Here is a 24,344-nt window from a genome sequence, read left to right as displayed (position 1 = left end):
ATATTAAATGCAAGTATGGAAGGTTGTGGTAAGTGAAAGTAAACAACCACGAAATGCAAATGTGTACCTGTCGGTTAGATCATTTACAGTGTACAATATACAGTACTGCATTCCCACCCCCTAGCAGCCAGTACGTCAACACCGAGGAAGTGTGTGTGTGTGTGTGTGTGTGTGTGTGTGTGTGTGTGTGTGTGTGAGAAGGTGTTATTGGCCAAAAGCTTTTGTGACAGTCTTTCTGGTGGGCCTATCTGAGACTCAACCTCTCCATTATATGGTGAGTGGCAACTTCCCTTTTCATAATGTTGGAGTAAGTAAGAGAAACACCAGCTTTTGATTACACAAGAGTACTTCAGAAGCAAGAAAGAGGGAAAGCACTTTATCCAAAAACTGTTTAGAACATAAAGTTTGGTAGACTACAGAAACCAGTAAAGCATAAAGTAGTAAGTGTTACATAATTAGCTGCAACAGGCAGAAGACCTGCTTTGTTGTTGCTGGACATTTTAGCAATTTTGACGCACGCGCACCCGCACACAATGCAGTATTCTTGTTTGGCATGCCAGAGTAAAAGTGTGAACAGGAACAGCTGTATGAACAATCTGTGCTATATGTAAGTTTATTTACATACAGAGTTCTCCTTTGTGTGAAACCACGTGTTTAAAAATAAGTATGTGGATTTGAAGTTACAGATTTGCAAATTTTATTGTCCCATCTGCACACTCTTTCCTAGACTGTATCAACACTCACTTGTATTATGATGATGTGATCTTCAGTCTAGAGACTGGTTTCATGCAGATCTCCATGCTAATATATAGTGTGCAAGCTTCATCATCTCTGAGTAACTACTGCAACCTATATTCTTCTTAATCTGCTTAATGTATTCATCTCTTGGTCTCCCTTTGATTTTTACCTTGCATGCTTCCCTCCAGTACTAAATTGGTGATCCCTTGGTGCCTTGGATCTTGTCCTACCAACTGATCCATTCTTGCAGTACAGTTTGTAACGATTCATGCTGAATGTTACTTAAGTTTCTTCTGCCTGGTCCATTGAGGAAAGAATGGGAAATTTTCATGGGTCACAAAATTTATTCACATTGACATCAGAACTGGACACTTGTCATGTAAACAAAAGATGCACAGACTTCACTGATCTCTTTGACTTCCAAAAGTAACTTCAAAACTGACTCCCTGCAGCATCGCTTTATATAGAATTTTAACAATGACTTCCAAAATAGAATTATTAATTTTGTACCATTTTGATGTTACAATCAAAATTTACAAAATGTGAAGAAACTGTAATAACTTTAAGCTGTTTCCCAAGATAGGTCTTCTGTTACTGAATTTTTAGATTACCATTTTGTTAATTAGATGCGTTGCTTTTCGATGCTAACGTCTCTGCAGTCCCTAATTATTTATTGCTAAGGACTTATTACTTCAATTTCTTGATTAGTTACTTAATTTAGTTGTATGTACATAATTTTATGAATGACAACAATCCACAAATAATTACAACACATGTCCTTCCAGAGCATTCCACATGCCTTCGCAATGAATATCAAGTTTTTTATCAAATAATACAGAATGTTACATATAAAGACACACATACAAGGCCTTAGGAAGCGCTGAATTGTGCGATAACTATCCGGATGCATATAAGAAAGATGGCATCAGACATTTCATATGAATTTTGGGGAAGGCTGTATAGTTATAAGTTGACCATGCACTGGACAGATACATGCACAGAACAACAGCTGGTAATGGGAGGGAACCTCCGTAGTATACAGTCACTGTTAAAAAGAAAAAACTTCTACAGAAACAAACGTGTTTGGCTGTCAAGAGAGCAATGTCCCCCCCAGGGGGTCCACAACTCCTTTGTAGATACGTGTGTAGGTAGTATGGGACCCCGAGCTAGTGTGGCCCTCTTTCCTTTCCAGGCTGCATACCTCCCTTTTCCACATCCTTCCCCATCTCACACCTCCCTCCCCCCCTCCCCCCTCACCTCCACCTCTTCCCTTCCCTTTCTCCACCCCTGGGAGTATGTTTTGTGCCTATGTCCGGTGACGGACGCTTGAAACTGTAAAACAGTCTTTCTTCTTCACTTTCTCTGCTGGCAAGTTTCTGTCCTTCAATTTTCCTTACCTCTTCTCTTTACCCTCTTCTCCGCTGCGGCGTTTGGGACCCCTCTTCTTTCTTCCTTTCCTTTCCTTTTTCCTTTCCTTTCCTTTTTCCTTTCCTTTCCTTTTTCCTTTCCTTTCCTTTTTCCTTTCCTTTCCTTTTTCCTTTCCTTTCCTTTTTCCTTTCCTTTCCTCTTTCCTTTCCTTTCCTCTTTTCTTTCCTTTCCTCTTTTCTTTCCTTTCCTCTTTTCTTTCCTTTCCTCTTTTCTTTCCTTTCCTCTTTTCTTTCCTTTCCTCTTTTCTTTCCTTTCCTCTTTTCTTTCCTTTCCTCTTTTCTTTCCTTTCCTCTTTTCTTTCCTTTCCTCTTTTCTTTCCTTTCCTCTTTTCTTTCCTTTCCTCTTTTCTTTCCTTTCCTCTTTTCTTTCCTTTCCTCTTTTCTTTCCTTTCCTCTTTTCTTTCCTTTCCTCTTTTCTTTCCTTTCCTCTTTTCTTTCCTTTCCTCTTTTCTTTCCTTTCCTCTTTTCTTTCCTTTCCTCTTTTCTTTCCTTTCCTCTTTTCTTTCCTTTCCTCTTTTCTTTCCTTTCCTCTTTTCTTTCCTTTCCGCTTTTCTTTCCTTTCCGCTTTTCTTTCCTTTCCGCTTTTCTTTCCTTTCCTCTTTTCTTTCCTTTCCTCTTTTCTTTCCTTTCCTCTTTTCTTTCCTTTCCTCTTTTCTTTCCTTTCCTCTTTTCTTTCCTTTCCTCTTTCCTTTCCTCTTTCCTTTCTCCCTGTGTGTGTCTGAAGGCTGACCCATGCATTCCCACGCGTAGCCGGTGATGGGGTAACGCATAATTCCCCGCCTCGGGTAGACAGGTAAGATATGTACACACCCCCTGGTAATGGCCAGGCCCAGGGAGGGGTGATTACCCCCCAGCTGGTACCTTCCGAAAGTGCCAATTGGTACCTCCGTCCGTTTCTTTGGAGGTGTGACCTGAGGTGTGACCAAATCACCTAAGGCAGGAGTGCCCTCAGAGAGGGCCACCACAAGGAAGGAGCGCGCCATCGGAGATGCCTGTAATCATGGGGGATACTTCAGCAATGGTTTCCTCAGCATCTACTACGTCTGTTCACAAGTGCAATTCAATGAGTCTCAGCCACGGACAATTCTTCCATCAGTGCCACAGTTCCTTGTTGTTTCTCAGTCTGACGAAGGTCAACCCTTTCATTATTCAGAAAGGTGTCGATGCAATTGCAGGTCCTGTAAAGTCTTGTTCCCAATTACAAAATGGCACCTTGTTGTTAGAAACAGTCAGTGCCCTCCAGGCATAAAAATTGCTGCGTAGTTCACTGCTACACACCTTCCCTGTCCGGGTGGAAGCGTACCGCACTTTAAATTCATCACGTGGGATGGTTTATACATGCTCCCTCGAGAGATTGTCTGATGAGGAAATTCAAAACTACCTGTCTGACCAGGGCGTAATGGCTGCTCATAGTCATGAAGGGGGTTGACAAGGACTTGGTTCCAACCCGTACTGCCTTGACAGAGTTCAACTTCCATCGAATATAAGTGGGCTATGAGATGTTTTCCATTCGCCCTTACATCCCAAACCCTACGCATTGCTATCAGTGTCAGTGGTTCAATCATACCAGCCAGTCCTTTTCCAAACAGGCCAAATGCGTTACATGTGGCAAGGATGCCCATGAGGGTGCTTGTCCACCTCCATCCCCTTGTTGCATATACTGTATGGGTGACCACGCTGCTTCCTCTAGAGATTGCCCCATTTTCTAAGATGAACAGCTCATTCAGGAAATCAGAGAAAAGGAAAAGGTGTCGACCTTTGCTACTCGAAAGTTATTTGCCAGTCGAAAGCCCACTGTGCCTCATTCAGGTAAATACAGCACTGTCCTTGCCTCTCCTCGGCCTACAAAGGAGGCAGTCACGCAGCTTTGTGATCTCACCTTTAGTGCCACGGTCGTCAGATCAGCCAGTGCAAAGATTGCCTGCTCAACCTCCCCACTATCACCCGCTCACTCTATGGCTCACCCTTCATTGGGTTCTGCTAAATCACGAGCCTCAAAATCAGACACCCGGACTTCCAAAAAAGAGCCTACTCGTTGCGATGTTTTATGTGCCCTGACTTCACAACCATCGATTCCCCCCTCTTCTCAACGTCCTGTTTCCAAGAAGGCTAATAAGAAACCCTGTTCCTTTCCTTCTCCGCCACGGTGTGTCTCATTTATAGCACCACCTGGCGGTAACCGCCCTCAATTGTATTGTGTGTCGCCAAGGCGCACTGCTGGTGGCTGATCAACCGGCTGATCGCTGGTGGCAGGAGCTGCTCCCGAACAACCTATGGATCAGGATCTTCTTCCTTCAGCTGAATGCCGTTCCTCGCTGTTTGCCACTGTCTCTGAGCAGTCATTGAGTTGAGGTCAACCTTGGTCACATTCTTCCCTTTCCTGTCCACGCTATGTCCATTATCCATTGGAATATCTATGGCATTCGAGCCAATCTGGATCAATTGTCAATCATCTTACGATCCTACTCGTCAGTCATCTTCTGTCTTCAGGAAACAAAGCTGCGTCCCCACGATCGCTTTGTTTTCCCTCATTTTCAGTCAGTCCGATTTGATCTCCACTCTGTTGATGGCACTCCAGCACATGGAGGACTTATGATTCTTCTCCATGATAATGGACAGTATCACCCAATTCCCTTAAACAGTTCCTTCCAAGCTGTTGCTGTCCGTCTTTCGCTTTCTGGATACACCTTCTCTCTTTGTACTGTATACATTCCATCGTCCACACCGATGGCAACAGCTGATCTCCTTCATCTTCTTGGTCAGCTTCCGCCCCCCTATTTGCTGGTTGGGGACTTCAATGACCACCACCCACTTTGGGGATCTCCGCATCCTTGTCCGCACTGCTCACTATTGATAGACGTCTTCCACCAAGCGGATCTTGTTTGCCTGAACACTGGGGACCCTACATTATTGTCTGCCTCCATGGCAAATTTCTCTCATTTGGACCTTTGTCTGTACCGCTCCGCTAGCTCGGCACTTTGAATGGTTCACTCTTGCTGATACACACTTGAGTGACTACTTTCCATGTGTCCTTAGATTTCAGCCACAACTGCCATATATGCACCCGAGATGCTGGAAGTTTACCCAAGCCGATTGGACACTTTTTTCATCTCTAGTGACAACTGCTACATTCTCTTTCCTTCCACTTTCCTAAGACCTTTCTTGACAACGTGGGGTACAGCACTGCCTTGGCTCCGGCCCTGGACCTGCCTGCTCTGTGACCTTTGTCAGGTTTCCAAGGATGGTACCCCTTCACTTGTTTATCGTCGGGCATTTGCTGCTCTATGTGCACAAATGAAGGATGTCACATTTATTTACACTGATGGCTCAAAAACATCATTTGGTGTTGGGAGTGCCTATATTGTTGGCGACATCCCTAATAGATTTCGGCTTCCTGACCAGTGTTTGGTTTTTACAGCGGAGCTTTACGCTGTTTTCCAGGCTGTCCAATACATCCATCGCCATCAGTGGGTACAGTACGAGGGCTGTTCAGAAAGTAACCTCTGGTTGATTTAAAAAATACACCAAGTTAAATAAAAATATTTTAATATATACATCTTACAACTACATCTTTGCACTATTTTTCTACATAGTCTCCATAGCGATTGAGGCACTTATCGTATCTCTTCACAAGCTTTGAAATTCCTTCTGCATAAAAATCACCCTCTTGTGCCTGGAGCCAGCCTGTGACCGCATCTTTGAGCTCTTCGTCGTCATCAAACCGCTGTGACCCGAGCCATTTCTTCAAATGCATGAAGAGGTGATAATCACTTGGCGCCAGGTCTGGGCTGTAAGGTGGATGGTTGATAACGTCCCACTTGAAGGACTGCGAGCAGAGTGAGGACGGGCGTTATCGTGCAAAAAAATGATACCGGAAGTCAGCATACCACGGCGTTTGTTCTGTATAGCCCGTCGTAACTTTTTTTATTGTTTCACAGTACACGTCTTGATTAATGGTCGTACCACGTTCCATGAATTCAACCAACACCCCTTTGGCATCCCAAAACACCGTTGCCATCAGTTTTCTGGCAGAAAAATCTTGCGAGGCTTTTCTTGATTTGGTAGGCGAATTTGAATGTGCCCACATCTTTGATTGTTCTTTTGTCTCAGGGTTCACGTACTTAATCCGGGTTTCGTCACCGGTCACGATTCTGTTTAACAATGGTTCTCCTTCATCCTCATAACGTGACAGAAAGTCTAATGCAGAGGCCATTCTTTGAGTTTCGTGGTGGTCGGTAAGAATTTTGGGCACCCATCGTGCACAGAACTTACGGTAACCCAATCTTGCTGTCACTATCTCGTACAAGAGAGTCTTAGAAATCTGTGGAAAACCAGTAGACAACTCCGACATTGAGAAACGTCGATTTTCACGAACTTTTGCATCAACTGTCTGAACGAGTTCGTCAGTCACCAATGATGGTCTACCACTCCTCTCTTCATCATGAACGTTTTCTCGTCCACTTTTAAATAAACGTACCCATTCACGGACAACTCCTTCACTCATAACTCTTGGTCCGTACACGGCACAAAGCCCACGATGAATAGCTGCTGCAGAATATCCTTTGGCTGTAAAAAACCTTATGACAGCACGCACTTCACATTTGGCGGGGTTTTCTATTGCAGCACACATTTCAAACTGCCACAAAAACTAAACTAGCGCAGGTACGACGTTCACTCGACCACGGCTTGATGCCGACTGACCTGTTGAGTGCGTGAACGCACAGATGGCGTCGCTACTCCCCCCACAACCCGCACTGTGACCAATCGGAGGTTACTTTCTGAACCGCCCTCGTATATTGTATGCTCAGATTCGCTCAGCTCTCTCCTCCATCTCAAAGCTCTCTACCCTGTCCACCCTCTGGTCCACTGGATTCAGGACTGCCTCCACTTGGGGGCGTCTCTGGCATTCCTCTGGATCCCAGGACATGTTGGTATCTGTGGAAGCGAGGTGGCCAATATAGCGGCCAAGGCTGCAGTCTCTCTCTTCTTCAGCCTGCTGTTCACATGGTTCCCTTCACTGATCTACGGAGTGTTTTATGTCGTCATGTTGTTCTTTTATGGCAGGCACATTGGTCGATATTCCCAATAATAAATTGCGGGACGTGAAAGTTCTTCCCTGTGCTTGGACCTCTTCCACCCGAACTCGTCATCGGGAGGAGGTAATTTTAACTACACTCCGGATAGGGCACTGTCTTTTTAGGCATCGATATCTTTTAAGTGGCAATCCTCTCCCACATTGTCCCCACTGCTCTCAACTGTGGACCATGAGACACCTTTTACTTGAGTGCCCCTATTTTACTCCGTTATGCGCCCGTCTACAACGGTTGCCTGATATATCTTCTATTTTAGCAGATGACACGCACTCAGCTGATCATGTTCTCGAGTTTATAAGTGTCAGTGAGATGATGTCAGTCATTTGAAGCTCTTTTTGAGGACAAACAACCCCCCTTTCTATAGTGGATTTTTAAGCTTTCCTTCTGTTTTTAGTTTCCCCACTTTGAGTTTCGCTCCCATTCCTGCTGGTTTCTATTTTGATTTTTTACCTTTTTTTAAGTAACAGACTGAGCACTAATGACCGTAGCAGTTTTGTGCCCTAAAACCATAACATAAAAGAGAGCAAGAAGTTTACAGTGACTACCCTAGCAGAGTATTGTCAGATGATCTTCCACAAAACTCCGAAGAAATTTTGGTCATATGTAAAGGCTGTTAATGGCACAATAGTTAGTGCGCAGACCCTAGCGAATGAGAAAGGAACTGAAATTGAGAGTAACAAAGCAAAATCTGAAATTCTTGTTTTCAAATGTTGCTTTACAAAATAAAACCCAGAGAATTGCCACAATTTAATCCTCCTACCACTGAAAGGATGAATGAAATAAGTGTTAGTCAGTGGTATTGTGAAACAGCTGAACTAGTTAAAACTGAACAAAGCTTCAGGCTCTGATGGAAACACAGAAATTCTATACTGAATTTGCAGTTGTATAAGCACCTCTTCTAATTATAAGCTGTAGTAGGTCCCTCAAGCAAAAAACATGCCCAATTCTTGGAAAAAAGAACAGGTCACAGCCATCTACAAAGGAAAGTCAGGAAGTCGTAGCCCCTATTTTTTATTAGCCAGAGTGATGTACATACGGGAATTGACAGATACATCCTATTCTACATAGTATACACTACTTTTCCCACATAGTTCCCCACATCGGTTCACATTTTTGTCTCATCACAGCACTAAATTTGAGATGCCCCAGCAGTAGAATTTTTTGGCTGACTATGGAATCACCATTGGATTGCTGTCTTGGTTTCATCATTACTTGTGAATCACAGCCCTCCAATGATATGCCAAGTTCCTGGGAAATGGCCATGGTACGCACACACTGATCTTTCACATTGCATCCACATGGGAAATGTTATCAGTGAGTGACAAATGTGGCCTCCCCAATCGACCTGTCATTCAAGACACCACCACCACCACCACCACCACCACCACCACCACCACCTCGTCGTCGCCCCCCGTCGGTGTTTTTGCCTTGCTCCATAGAAAATGAATCTGTTTGTTGCTCTAATGCTGTGGATGTGTGACACACAACTGCCACGTTTAACAACTGACAGCAGCATTATGTGGAGCTACTGGCAGATAAGGCTGGCACAAACCAAGAAAAGTCCAACAAGGGGGGATTGGATATGTTGACTTAGCATTTACAGCTGTAATGTGACTAAAAAAGTGGGCAAAGACTTTGATTTGCCTGTTTACAAGAAGGGTAGAAGTAGTGATCCACAAATCTACCATCCAATATCCTTGACATAGATTTATTGCAAAATCGTGGAACATATTCTGAGCTCAAACATGAAGTATCTTGAACAGAATGACCACCTCAGTGCCTCATCATGAATTCCGAAAACATTGACCTTGTGAAACCCAGTTTGCATTTTTCTCACATGACATACTGATAGCTTTGGATCAAGGCAGTTAGGTAGATGCAGTATTTCTTAATTTCTGAAAACCATTTAACTTAGTACACGACCTATGATTATGGTCAAGAGTTCAATCATAAGGGGCATCAAGTGAAATTTGTTACAGGACTGAGGACTTTTCATTAGGGAGAACACAGCATGTTATCTTGGATGGAGATGTATTGTCAGATGTAGAAGTAACTTGGTGTGCCCTAGGGAAATGTGCCGGGACCTTTGCTTTTCATATTGTATATTTATGATCTCGCAGATAATATTAATAGTAACATCAAACTACTTGCAGATGATGCAGTTACACATAATAAGTACTATCTGAGAGAATCTGCGTAAATATTCAGTCAGATCTTGATAAGATTTCAACGTGGTGGAGAGATTGGCAACTTGGTCTAAACATTCAGAAATGACACCCTTTGAGATGTACAGGGAAAGGCAACCCACATAAGGGGAAAACTGTCTCATCTTGAGAACTTTCAGCTGGTTTACAATGACAGAATCAATGCATACATCCTGCAATCTTTCTCAAAAAAATTTCATTTTTGCTTTACACGTGGCTTTATACAGGGCTATTACAATGATTGAAGCGATTTCATAAATTCACTGTAGCTCCATTCATTGACATATGGTCACGACACACTACAGATACGTAGAAAAACTCATAAAGTTTTGTTCGGCTGAAGCCGCACTTCAGGTTTCTGCTGCCAGAGCGCTCGAGAGCGTAGTGAGACAAAATGGCGACAGGAGCCGAGAAAGCGTATGTCGTGCTTGAAATGCACTCACATCAGTCAGTCATAACAGTGCAACGACACTTCAGGACGAAGTTCAACAAAGATCCACCAACTGCTAACTCCATTAGGCAATGGTATGCGCAGTTTAAAGCTTCTGGATGGCTCTGTAAGGGGAAGTCAACGGGTCGGCCTGCAGTGAGCGAAGAAACGGTTGAACGCGTGCGGGCAAGTTTCACGCGTAGCCCGCGGAAGTCGACGCATAAAGCAAGCAGGGAGCTAAACGACCACAGCTGACGGTTTGGAAAATCTTACGGAAAAGGCTAAAGCAGAAGCCTTACCGTTTACAATTGCTACAAGCCCTGACACCCGATGACAAATTCAAACGCTTTGAATTTTCGGCGTGGTTGCAACAAGCCATGGAAGAGGATGCGTTCAGTGCGAAATTTGTTTTCAGTGATGAAGCAACATTTTTTCTTAATGGTGAAGTGAACAGACACAATGTGCGAATCTGGGCGGTAGAGAATCCTCACGCATTCGTGCAGCAAATTCGCAATTCACCAAAAGTTAACGTGTTTTGTGCAATCTCACAGTTTAAAGTTTACGGCCCCTTTTTCTTCTGCGAAAAAAACATTACAGGACATGTGTATCTGGACATGCTGGAAAATTGGCTCATGCCACAACTGGAGATCGACAGCGCTGACTTCATCTTTCAACAGGATGGTGCTCCACCGCACTTCCATCATGATGTTCGGCATTTCTTAAACAGGAGATTGGAAAACTGATGGATCAGTCGTGGTGGAGATCATGATCAGAAATTCATGTCATGGCCTCCACACACTCCCGACTTAACCCCATGTGATTTCTTTCTGTGGGGTTATGTGAAAGATTCAGTGTTTAAACCTCCTCTACCAAGAAACGTGCCAAAACTGCGAGCTCGCATCAACGATGCTGCGCCGAGTGTGGGAGGAACTTGATTATCAGCTTGTTGTCTGCCGAATCACTAAAGGGGTACATATCGAACATTTGTGAATGCCTAAAAAAACTTTTTGAGTTTTTTTATGTGTGTGCAAAGCATTGTGAAAATATCTCAAACAATAAAGTTATTGTAGAGCTGTGAAATCGCTCAACCATTTGTAATAACCCTGTATATTGGGTTCATTATGCCATGCCCATCATTTTGTTAATGGTCAGTTACTGTGATATTTACATGGAAGTAAGACACTATGCAATGAAAAATTGCAGTTGCTTGATTTTGCTTTCGGTGCGTATTACATAAGTTGTAGTGTATGAAATTTATCTAAAATACTGAATTTTTCTTTAGACTTGGATGGAGGCCCTTATCACCAATCTTGAGAAAACTGATCTGACATAGTGCGCTCATTTGCAACTTCAGTGTGCCAGTTATAAAACCATAGTGAAATACCAGCAACATTCCTCATATTTCATAAACAGTTTGAGATATTGAAATGACATTTTGGCAAATGATAGCACACAAAGGGGTGGGTATTCTGCTGTATGGTTATTATGCAAAACTTCATTATCTACTGTGTTACTCCACTAACTATAGACTTTTATGAAGAAAGAGTGTAATTTTTAAGGTCTATCGATAGCTGGTCAAACAAGAAATGCTATGGGTTTTGGAACAATGTAAGTAATTACACATTAGTTTCATACTGAGGATGTGCTTTTTCATTAGATGTTGACATTACTGTTCTCAGTTCCTCACTTAATAAACCACTGTTTCAGAATTCACTTGCAGTTGCATCTGCACAACATGCTAGGGAGCTGATACTGTGTAACCTGTGCTGGGTTTTGGGAAAAGAAGCAAATTTTAACATGGCAACAAGACAAAGGTATAGGTTTTATTCAAAATTCCCCACACTTCTCTGAAAGTTAAAAGTGGTTAACAAACCAGAGAAAAATAAATCGCTGCATTTTTCTCAAGGAAGAGGTGACAGATCATTCTGAATGGTGACCAAACAAGTGTGGATGTGGTGGGGGGCAACTTAACATTTACAAAAAATTAGTGTAGGCTTCAGTTTAGAATGACACTTCCCCTCCATTGCTCAACATTTCCCCTACAGTGACTGCCTGCAGCCCCACCATTACTGCTCTCCCAGTGCGTTCCCTGCGACCTACGCATCTGACAGCCACAGTATTCTGTGTGCAGTATACCTGAATCATTCTGAACAAATCATTGTTATTCCTAATGGCCATCCCATGGTCCTGCTGTACTACTCTTTATGGATTCGCCACCAGAAATTTTGTTTCTCAAACTTTGTTTCAATTTAGTGTGGTGCTCATCCTTTTATGGAGGTGCTCCGTACATTCCAGTTTTGTGATAACCTTATCACCATAAGGTTGAACTGCTGCTACTACACTGTTCTATGCTTCAGAGTCTTTATAAACTACAAACTCGAGAGTAATAAATTCATTTCATTCAAGGACTGACAAAAATTTTCAACAAAAGACCTCCATACTCCCACCTGTTCTCCAGTTTGTATTGCTGTGTTTCATGTGTCTGAAAGTTGATTATCTTTGTGGTATTCACTTTGGTCACTGTAGCAAAAGAATTCTTAGAACTTACAGGTATAACATGGGTTTATACTACAAAAACCTTCTAGATTGCAGTTGACAGTGCTACCATTAGACACAACAAATTTGCACTTTTGTAAATTGACAATCTGTAGCCTTCTGTGTGAAACTTGCTGACATTATGCATGTAAAATTTTTAACATTGCAAATGGGCACAAGTGATTTGTATACCATTTTATTAAGAAAATTGCAAATTTTGTAAGGGGATAAAAATCTGAAATCTTTTTCCATTCTAACTCAAGTCATATGGCAGTCACTCCAATATCTGGTGAAGAGTGTAGAGATTAACATCAAAACACCTTTTGAAACTAAATCTTAAATGGAGAGCTGAGAAATCCTTATCTCTGTAATAAAGTATCATACATTACTAATGAGATATGAAGAGCCCAGGGAAAAACCTGATAAGTCACAATTTTTTTTTTTTCAGAAGACGAAATTTAAAGTTTAAAGACTCATAAAATTTTAGTTTTTCAAGCTATATTCTTCATTTTTGTTTTAGACCTTAATAAATCTTTCAGAGAAAGAGTACTGCTGAAACTATACACATCTGAATAGGATTTACAATAATATGATGCATTTTTATTACAAAGGCAGGTCATACAGAGGAAAAATGACAAGTCCATAACATACTGCAGGTAACTAGAAGATTTCAAATGCATGTTACAACAAATTATCACATATAATCATTTAATAATCTTCTGTAAAAGGTCCTGTGCTTTTTTGCTGGTGGATTAATGCAAAATACAATCAAAATACACTTGCACTTCATTATGGCAAAATCTTTCAAGGCTTGTAAATCTCTATATTTCTCAGCAGATATTTTAAAATCACCTGCAAAAAATCAGAATCCCTTAATTTAAATAGCTATATGCCTAATACTAAAAAAAATACTTATTTCAATAAATTGAAAAAAACTTTCAAATCGTATTGCTGTAAAAGAATTACTATACCTTCATATTTCGCAGAGGGTAGGCTGAACTTGATTTCTTTCAGGCTGAAATCTTGCCCTTTCTTTCCACAAAGAAGTAATGAAGCTTGCTCATATGCTCCATTGTAGCTTCCTCTATACTGAACCAGTGCTGCATGGTGTCGTGTGACTTCCAATTCTCTTATTGGCCTGGACTGGAAAGAGTGTTTCTTCTTGTATACTGTATTATCCAAATGCTCTGTCCAGCATTTGATTATCTCTGGTTGCTCAGAATACATGTAAAAGTAGCTGTCCCCCATTGCCAAAAGATGAACATTGAATATAAATACAGAAAGCTGTTGTTTATTATAAAAACTTCATTTGTTTTTATAATTGGACAATGAAAGTTTTTGCTATAGTCCATCATAATTGCAACCTTTGATGGATTCTTTTGACATTTCATCTTTGCCTTTTTTTCCTGTCATAGAACACTTTTTGTTTCCTGAGATGCAATTCGGGGGCTATTTCAGTGGATCGAAGTTTGGAATGAAGCCTTACTTTATTTTCAACAGATGATAGTCAGTTCCTTCTCCAAATTTTACTTCTTGGCTAAATACTTATCGCAGGAGCCATAAGTATCAGATCATGGATACCCAAAACTTATATTGAAATCTGAATTGAATATAGTGTGGTACGTTTCATATGACATGTTCTGATCCTGAAACTTCTCCTTGAACATATGGAACCATTTTTTAATATTCAAAGACTCTGGTAGGTAAATTTTTTCTGACTTCGTCAAACTGTAGTGTCTGTTGCGACCTTTAAATGATTTAATGTGCCCTCTTATTATTGCACATGTTTCATCTTTCAAAGCCTGTGGGTGGGATCTGTGTTTCCCTCGGCCGTTTTGTAGAGGTTGGTCTTCAGATTTAAGTTTCTTCACTAAATGATCTACCTTGCCCTTCTTTATTCCATGTAATGACATAAATGCTTGCTTCACACATGTACTTCTTGGACACTTCCATTAATCATAATACAAACACTGAATTTATATGATGCGTCACAAAACTTTGCTTCCTGCTCTTCTCTTCCAGGATGCCTGCGCTGTGCAGGTACTTCTGTGATTTTTATTTCACCATGATTTTGAAAGTGGTTCATGTTGTTAATGATATTCCATTTATTTTCATCACTGACAATATCAAAACAATTGTTTTTGTGCTTACATGGTTCTCCTGTTTCATGTGACTGCAATCTTCTTAAATGTTTGGAGGCATCTCTAACGCGACCATACTACTTTCTTTTCCTTGTCAGATTCTTTGACATTCTGTAGTTTTCTTCACAAGCAGATGAGTCACTGTCTTCTTTATTCATTTTACACTGACAGAATGCAATGCTGGCTAGATCTAACTTCCCTCACAAACTCCACAAAGCTAACAACAATGGTCAACTCATACACAACTACTCTGGCAACAATGATAAAACTACAATAACATTAGTGAAAACAGAACTGCGCAGGCTGGGAATCATTAAGTCATAAAATTTTATCGTTGCATTCTCTGGACTTGTTAGGATATTCCCCTGTTTTGCATGGACTTGTGATGTTTTTCACCTGCGTGTGCTTCCTAGATATTAGACTCTCTCTTGACTTGTCAGGTTTTTGACCAGTTCTGTAAAACCAGCTAAAACTACACTGGTTGGTCTATTAAATTATGAAAAAACCAAAATTTTGGACTACTTCTCCTGGACTCTTCATATGAAATAGTCCCTTTCTGGAAAGTGCAGATATTTGTTCCCAGAAATGGGAAATCATTGCAGATAATGAAATAAAATTTTAAAATGTGAGTTGAGGAGAAATAAAACATTGGAATTAAGGAAAATTGCAGCAATCAGAAATGAAAGTTAAGTACCATATCAAACAAAAACAGTGAATGGAAACTATGATGGAATGGACTGAAGTAGGAAATGGAGTATAACAGAGCCAGTAGCCATGAAATTACTTCAACATTTTTAAAAATTTATTTTTATGTAAGCCTTATTTATTCAGAAAACCACTCCCCTTGAATCTAAAGACAAACACATTCAGATCCACGGGTAGTAAAACATGTTTGTACCACAGTTTAAAAAATGTTTTCTTCAGGCAAGCCATACAAAAGTGATGAAATTTTTTAGTTATAAAGCTAGGTTCATCTTGATCCACTAGTAGACAGTTCTTGGTGTCACCTCCAGACAAAATTCTGGGATACTGTACTATAAGAAGTAATTTTTATGTAGATGCTGGACTTTGTACCTCCTTTCCACAAAGGTGTAACAGTCATGTGCCTTGTGAATCACTGCATAGCATCAATGAAGGCAATGTGTTCAGTTTCGGTCAGATACAGATACTGTGTCTTCTCAAACAGTACTCTGTTATGTTCTCTCTCTCTCTCGCTCTCTCTCTCCCCCCCCCCCCCCCCCTTCTTCTTTCTCCTCCTTCCACTTTCTCCTCCTTCCATTTCTCAACCCACTTTCCTTTTTCAATCAGTACTTGTGTGTGTGTGTGTGTGTGTGTGTGTGTGTGTGTGTGTGCACGCGCAAAGTTAACCTCAAAAATATTCAGAAACTAAATTTTGCCATGATTTTTTTTTCAGTTGTACTAGCATTCCAGATGGACCAGAATGCAAGAAAGTTGCTGATGCCTGGTCAATACTGCCTCCAGTAAAATCCGCCAAACTAACCACAAAGCTCTCATTCTCATTTGCATATGGTGTCATAGAAGTCCGTGCTAAATTACCAATGGGTGATTGGATTTTCCCTGGTAAGTAACTCAAAGGTGCTTTCGACTAAATGATCCAAAATAATGAACATTAATTGCAATGAGTCAGGAAGCATTACATCTGGCATTAGTTTGTCTGTAAGGAAACACCGTTAGGTGACAGTTTGGTTTTGCACATATTTGAAATTGCAGAAATAAAATTACTATCTTCATGACTTTCTTGACATAAAGCTCCCAATAACCTTTTTCAACCATTTACAGAGATTTGGCTTGAACCAAAGGAAAATTTTTACGGACGTCGCAACTATGAGTCAGGTCAGATAACAATTGGGATGGCACGAGGAAATGAAGATTTAACAAAGGATGGTGCTCAACTTGGCAACCAATTAATTGAAGCAGGTTGCAGACTTGGGCTGAATAGAAAAATTCGCAATGAGATGTACTCGAGGAGTAGTGGAGCCCCTTTTGCATCTGACTTCCATGTTTACAAAGTTATATGGACTCCAGGTACAGTAAATTGTTGTTTAAATTTATTACAAAATATACCATGAATGGTACATGGATATTTCAGGTACTTTCCCTTTTGAGCTATCTATAGATTGTATTAACATTATTATGAAAAGGAGGGATTGCTACTTCATGTAAAGATGACATATTAAGTTGCAGACAAGCACAGCGAAGACAATGCTCTTAGTTTTTAGCCACAGCCTTCTTCAGAAAAGAAAATGCACTTATTCACACAAGCAAGGACACGTTATGCACACATGACTGCTTGCTCCAGAATGAAATGGTCACTTTGAACAAAGCAGCAGTGTGGAGGAGGACAGCATGGTGTGGATGGAGGGAGTGTGCTGTGTGGCAGAGTATGCAGGGGCTAGATTGTGGCATAACAAGCTGACAGGCAGTGTTGAGAGGTTGAAGGGGAAGGGGAGTGGGGTGCAGAGAAACAGGGAGTGGAAAAGGAGGGTGGCAGAGAAGGTAAAAAGGCCAATGGTTATGTTGGGAGAGAGGGTGAGGGTATGTGAACTATGAGGTAGTGTGGGACAGTTGGGGTGTAAACTGTTGGTTGGAGTGTGTGGGAGCAGTGAGTTATTGTAGATCAGCCTGGGATAATTTCAAGCAGAGAGAGTGTGTTGTAAGGATAACTCCCATCTGCACAATTCTGAAAAGTTGATGGTGGAGAGGATGATCCACATGACCTGGGCTATGACAAAATAAAGAATTTTATGGTCAGCTGCATGTTGTCTCAGGAGGTCCACTTTGCTCTTGGCCACAGTTTGGTGGTGGCTGTTAATCTTAGTGGACAGCTGGTTGGTAATCACACCAATATAAAAAGCTGTGCAATGATCACAGCAGAGCTAGTATATGGCATGGCTGCTTTCACAGGGGGCCCAGCCTTTGATAGCGTAGGATGAGTCTGTGATAGAACTGGAGTCGGAAGTACTGGCATTGGGTATGTATTGCACCTACATCTTCCACAGGGAAATCTGTTTGTAGACTAGGTCTGAGGTGTAGTGTCACCTAGTGAAGGTCTTTGTGAGATCTTCAGCATACTGGGCAAGGGACTTTGTTATTACAGTTGCACCATCCCCATGTGACCAAGCTGTATGGGTGGGATTTTTTGGTGTGGAATGGATGGCAGCTGTCAAAATGCAAGTACTGTTGGTGGTTAGTTAGTTTAATGTGGACAGAGGTGTGGATGGAGCCATAAGAGAAGAGGTGGTCAACTACTAGGAAGGTGGCAAGATCGGTTGAATAGGACCATGTGAAGTGGATGGGGGAGAAGGTGTTGAAGTAATTACCTACAGTAACTTACTGTTCCCACATTCTCGACCCAACAGTTTCTGCCACCTCTGTCCCACATGTCTACCCAATTCATATTATCTCACCCTCTCTGCCAACATACCCACCGGTCTTTTCCTCCTCCTCCTCCTCCTCTGCGCATCTCATGATAAAACTAGTATTTATCAAATCGCTCTGTAGACATCACTTTGTAATGATTCTGATGATTACAAGTTTATGCTGTTAAATTCTCTAAAGCTCACTTCATAAGTAGTTAACAATGGTAAAAAGTTAATAATTCTACAATGGGCTGTCTTGCAAAAGATAACTTAAGAAGAGATTTCTACATGTGCCACAAGAAGAGTGAAACTTGAAATGTTAACATATCATGAAATTCAGTGGCAGCCCCACAACTTTTAAAACCTCATACTTAAAGGATATTTTCCCTTACTACATGTGATAGAAAACTCAAAGAACTATACCTAAGACATCTCAGTTTTGTCCATCAAGTGACAGAACAGTGTAGTTGTCAAAAATGCTGGATTAGTAATTGTACTCAAAAAGCACCATGACACCAAGTAGTGAAATTTTTTATACAAGTTTCTCAATTTTATAGCAGTTCTCCTGTCATACAGCTTGTTTGATAGTTTTCACTGTACAATTTTGATACCAATTACGTTGAAGCTTACTGTAATTATAGAAACAGTGATTTATGAAGTCCTAAATTTTTGGAAGAGATTATTACAAATTAAAATGTTGTAAAAATGTCCCTGTTTATTTATTTATTTTCTGTCCATATAACAAAGTTTTTGGACATTGTCAGGAAAATTTAGATTGCATTACACATATACAGTAAAATATTTACATTCTTTCATAACAACAGACACATGTCTGTACCCATTATTTTTCAAAAGGGCACTACAAGTAGATTCCTCTATAGTGTAACACAATTTAGGATACATTATGGGAAAAAATCATGCAGCTATTTGAATTTTCAGATCAGCTGGTGTTTGTTGTTGATGGTACTGAAATTGGAAAAGTTAGTCCACCATTAGGTGGTTTTGGTGGTTTACAAGAATTTGCTTCATCTCCAACAGTTCCTTGGAAATCGAAACTTGCACCATTTGACAGAGAGGTATGATTTCTTATTATTAATTTTTGGGCACATGCAGTGGAGTATCATTGATGTGAATAATTTTGTCAGTATTTTTACTATTAGATTTTACAGTAACAATGCATCATTTAGATTCCATGTTACACTGTAGTCTCCTTTCCGCAGTAGGATTGCTGAGGTAAGCAAGCAACTGCAGTGGTGTCAAACTGAAAGCTTTGCATGAGGGTGTTGTGCCACACAGTTATTTTTTATTACTATTAACTGTTGTTATAAATTAAAATGTAAAAAAGTCCCTGTAAATGTGCAAGTGAATGTAAAACTGTCTACACCTGGCAAAATTTGCACTTTCATGTGTCTGGTGTGCAGCTGTTTCCAGCCAGTGCTTAACTTCTCCCACCAGTGAACTGTTCAGGGTGAGGCAGTGAGATGACTGTATGTGCGCTGAAGGGTACAAAATGTGGGGACTAACAGGAGGGTCAGTAACACATAGGAACTATTTCTAGATGGCAAACATTGCTACTCACTTTTTAGTTGGGATTCATTTTCAGAGATTCATCCTTCCATCAATGCAATAAATTTTTCTTTGAACTAAATAATTTCATTATTTAATGACATAAGCAGTGATACACGGCTTATTTATCACACAAAACACACATACACATTCTATGCAGAGATACTAGAATTGTAAGTTTAAACAACTTTTGTTTTGCAATACATAAGGTATTTGGGATGAAGGTTCATCTTACAGACAAAAATATACATTTAAATAAGCTAAAGCTATAAAACCAGGACATTGGCAATACTTCGAAATGTCATAGGTAGTGTGAGGGGGACAGTTTGCACGCATGCATTGAACCAAACAGAGAGATAACTTTCAGCAGATCATATGTAAAGTCAAAGATTTTTCTCTAGAGTTAATACAATACTATTTTTGCAACTGAGCAAATTTTTGCTCAAAAGCAACAGTTTCTTAGGTCAGAGGAATTGTTTCTCTCCTTGCATTGAATTAAAGTACTGATATTGACCTTAAAAGAATTGTTGCTCTTTCTCCATGCACATCCTGGAAAGTTACACACTTGTGAGAAAGTGTTTCATGAGTCTTTGTGGGTGTTACAAAGCTGTTCCAGTGAGCATTTTATCAAGCACTTTGTGTAACCTTTCTGTAGTTTTCAGTGTAAAAGGCCACAGAATAGGTATCCACAAATTACACATACACACTACAAAGTAATACTTCATAAATAAATTTATTAAGGCTCTGGTTCCCCCTTGGAAGCAGTAAAGTAATACTCTAAACTGAAATTATGTACAGAAATATTACAAAAAAATTGGCAAAATATCTTTTCTGTTAAATAAGACACAATACTAACATAGGTATACTGAAGCTTGTCTACCATGCACTACTTGATCTGTTATAAGCAATGGTGTGATCTTCAGAGGAAATACTTTTGAACCACATAAAATGTTTATATTACAGAAATAGCCATGAGGTGAATGGCATATTAGTAGTAGTTTGAAAACTTTAAACCACTATTCAAGTTGTTAAAAATCTTGCCACAGCTGGTATATCTATTCTCGCTAGCTTGTAGTCCTTGCAAAAAAAAAAAAACCCTCTTGACACTAGAAACAAAGTGTATTAAATATGTGGAATAAAAATTTATAATCACCTTCCAGCAGACATAATGGACCAAATGACCGAACAAAATGTGATACAATGTAACACAACTGTTTCTGAGTTGGCACCACTCAGTCAAAATTTTCCTCAGTGTGTATTATACATTATCTTCTAATCTTACAGCTGTTATTTTGCCCTGCCACAGGAGTGTAGCACACCACAAGAAGAACCAAATCACTGGCACAGTAGACTGATAAATTGGAGTATAATTAGAAAATTAACTTTCAGCAGTACTGGAAACATTGCAAACTCATCAGGCCAATGTAAATAACATCTGAATTGACCTGATCTGACACAACTGCAACCTTTATTCTGCTGCTGAAAACAAATCACCATGATACTCTTTCATCCATTGGCTGGGCAATTTTGTTTTGACTCTTCTCACCCATTTTATGGTGCTATGGTGTGAGGATTCAGTGTGTACCAGGACTGCAGACATGTATGTGCAAACAAAAATGAACCAGCTGCAAGGGAACAGCCACTCATCATGTCATTCTTCTGGACTAGAACAACTAAAGAGTATCCTTCACCAGGCCCAGAAATAAGAAATTTTATCCACAGTCCTTCCCACCCTCTCAAACTGGTATTCCACTAGCCATCCAATCTGTACTTGTTCACTTCTACACCATACCTACTCCAAACCTCTTACCACATAGGTCATAGCCCTGCGGTGCAGTACCAGTCTGAAACACCCACCCAGCACATTCCTACTCCAATCCCATCACATGATTACCCTATCATGTTGGAGACAGGGATACTTTTGAGTACAATCCTGCCGTATCACATAATATGAGCTATGTTGTAATTTCTGCACATCATTTTCATGTGCATTGACTACCAGCCAGCTATTGACCAAAATGAAAGGTCACTGCCAAACTGTGGCAAGAGCTGAGTCAACACCACTTCCCTCCCCCCCCCCCCCCCCCCCAACCTCCTCCCAGTGACAGATGATGCTGTGAAATATAACTCATTGGAATTCAATGGCTGCTTCACAGTGTGTCATCCAGATGCTTTCCTCCACCAGTTTCTCTGAATGGCATACTGTTTCCTTGCAAAGATATCCTTTGATCCTGTAATCCTCCTTGCCCGAATCTCTACTAGCCCCCACCCAATGACCCTATGACCACCACCATTATTGTTCATCACTGGTTATTTAAAAAAAATTACATACAGTCATATTTTTACCAGTGATGAACAATAATTAAATATAAATGAGAACAAAAGTGTATGCTGATTAAGTAGCAAATTTCTGTAAAGTAATTATAATCTTCCTAGTGTTAAGTTAAAACATGGGCCTTACATATGAGCTTTGCAACTGCTCAAAAGTAACATGCTGCTAAAATAGCCTGAACTTCAAGGATTTATTTTATGAGCATAACATTGTCATAGGAGCAATGACATAAACTACATAATTTACTATAAGTCATCCATAAATGCACCTAGTATATCTGCAGATATGACTTGTTCCTACATCAAAATCACAAGTGTCACTAATGTATCCAATGTTGATACTTCTGTTTTAGACATTTGAAAATGGCCTAAGGCTGAAATTGTACAATCATACCTGAAATACAGAGACTGGCACCTGAAGGCATCAATAAGTCTTTCATAAAACTCAGTTCACTCAATGAGTCTATTCAACCCCACCTGATAATCACAACATTATCCCAGGTGTCAATCCACCAGCAGTATTACTGGTGCAACTGGTCTTTTAGATTCTGGAGTAGCCAGTTTAAAGTGCAGTGTGATTAAACAGAGGAAGTTAGTCCTCTGGCGAACTTAAAACCAAAACACACATACTTTTTGCAACACTTAACATACAAACACTTTTGAAACAAAGTAAATTTCATAAATTGGGAGATACATTGAAAGAACAGAAAATTGAAATTCTGGCAGGTCAAGAAACATGAGTGACAGACAATAACACCATGGATTTAGGCAATTATCTTTCTAAAAGTAAGACTGTAAAAGAATACTTAATAATGCACCACATCTGCAAGTTGCTTCTGCAGTCTCCAAAAATCTTTTAAATTCAATAATGAATGTAAAATCCATTAAAAATAAGACTAATGACAGTTACTCTTAGATGCACAAATACAAAATGCACTTTAATGCCCAAATGCCAGTCAATGAGGATAACCATAACAAACCTGAAGTTAATGAAGCTTGGGAAACATTAGAAAGCATCATCTCAAAAATTCCCTCACAAAATGTTAAAATTTTAATGGGTGATTTTAATGCTCAATTAAGTAAAGAGAAAAACTATAAGAAAACAGTGGGTGGATATTCTGCACATAAATTGACAAACCAAAATGGCCAAAGACTTGTTGAAATGTGCAATAATTTTAACCTTAAAATCATGTCAACATGTTTAAAAACTCTTCTAAACAAAAAAACTTGGTGGGCACCCAATACATTTATTGGGAATTTCAAAACAATCATGTAGCAATTTCATACCCTGACTAAAAAGAAATTTTAAATGTTGAAGTTAGGAAATAGGATAATATTGATTCTGACCATTGTTTAATGCAAATAAAAGTAAAACTTCAACCTCAAAAACTCTTCAGAACAAAAGTTACTCCAAAATTTGGCACTGCTAAAATAACTGCAACTGTAACAATTGAAGTTGACAAAAAACAGTCCAACAATTGACTAAGCCAAAAAAGTAATGTTAATCAAAACAGCACAAAATTTAATGACACTTTGTAAGAAACAAAAACACCCTTGGTGGAATGTGGATTGTGAAACAGCAGTTGAGTGTAGGCATTGAGCATTCAAAGATCAGAATAGTAACAAAACTGAAAATACATGAAACACCTTTCTAGCTATAAGGAAAAAATATCTAAATTAATCTGTCAGACTAAAAGAAACCACGAAGATGCCCAATTTTCAGAAATAGAGGCTTCTGAAAGAACAATACAAGGAACTTCTATAAATCATTCAAAACAAAACTTACCAGTTACCAACCTCAGTCTTTGATTCAAAAACGAAAATGGCTGTTTGACTCTTAACAACCAGGAAAATTGTAAAGTACTTGCTAATTACTTTGATAACCTGTTAAACTGTCCAAAACCTGTGAATAAATTCCAACCACAGCAAACTAACAACACAAACTCTAATTCTAAAGAACCTGACAAAAGTGAAATAACTAAACAAATTAAGAGACCTGAAAACAATAAAGAATCCAGAGAAGATGGTATAATTCCAGAACTACTAAAATCAGTTGGGTGTAACACAAGTGTGTTCACTCAACTTATAGGACATACCTGGCAAACTGAGAAGATAGCTGAGGACTGGAAAACTGCCTTAATTCACCCATTGCTTAAAAAAGGGATAGAACTGATGTCAATAATTACTGAGGAATCTCTTTTCCCAGTCAAAAAAATTCTCTTGCAATGCTTACTTGATAAAGCCCAAGAACAGTTAGAACCTAAAATTGGTAAATACCAAGCAGGCCTCAGACCAAACAGATCCTGTGCAGAACAAGTTCTTAGTTTAAAACTAATACTTATAAACCAAAAGATTTCTGGTAACAATATTTTATGTACATTTGTGAATTTTAAAAAGGCCTGCTATTCATTTTATCATGAATCTGTTTCCCAAATTTTAAAGGAATGAGAGCTAGACAATAAAACTGTAACACTGGTTAAAGAAATATTAACTGACACC

The 24,344-nt window shown here is 39.8% G+C and overlaps 1 protein-coding gene across 1 annotated transcript in view; it reads left to right on the top strand.

Annotated features, from left to right (window-relative positions):
• Positions 1-24,344, top strand: part of LOC126475076 (beta-1,3-glucan-binding protein-like) — a 113,528-nt gene that overhangs the window by 81,373 nt on the left and 7,811 nt on the right. Inside the window, exons 5-7 of the mRNA XM_050102637.1 lie at positions 15,983-16,149; positions 16,369-16,614; positions 18,888-19,024. Of these exons, the coding sequence (XP_049958594.1) occupies positions 15,983-16,149; positions 16,369-16,614; positions 18,888-19,024 (550 nt within the window). The remainder of the gene's footprint in view (positions 1-15,982; positions 16,150-16,368; positions 16,615-18,887; positions 19,025-24,344) is intronic.

This window comes from Schistocerca serialis, chromosome 4 (assembly GCF_023864345.2).
Source record: "Schistocerca serialis cubense isolate TAMUIC-IGC-003099 chromosome 4, iqSchSeri2.2, whole genome shotgun sequence".
NCBI lineage: Eukaryota > Metazoa > Arthropoda > Insecta > Orthoptera > Acrididae > Schistocerca > Schistocerca serialis.
The sequence above is the reverse complement of the archived record's forward strand: the minus strand, read 5'-3'. Positions and strand labels throughout refer to the sequence as shown.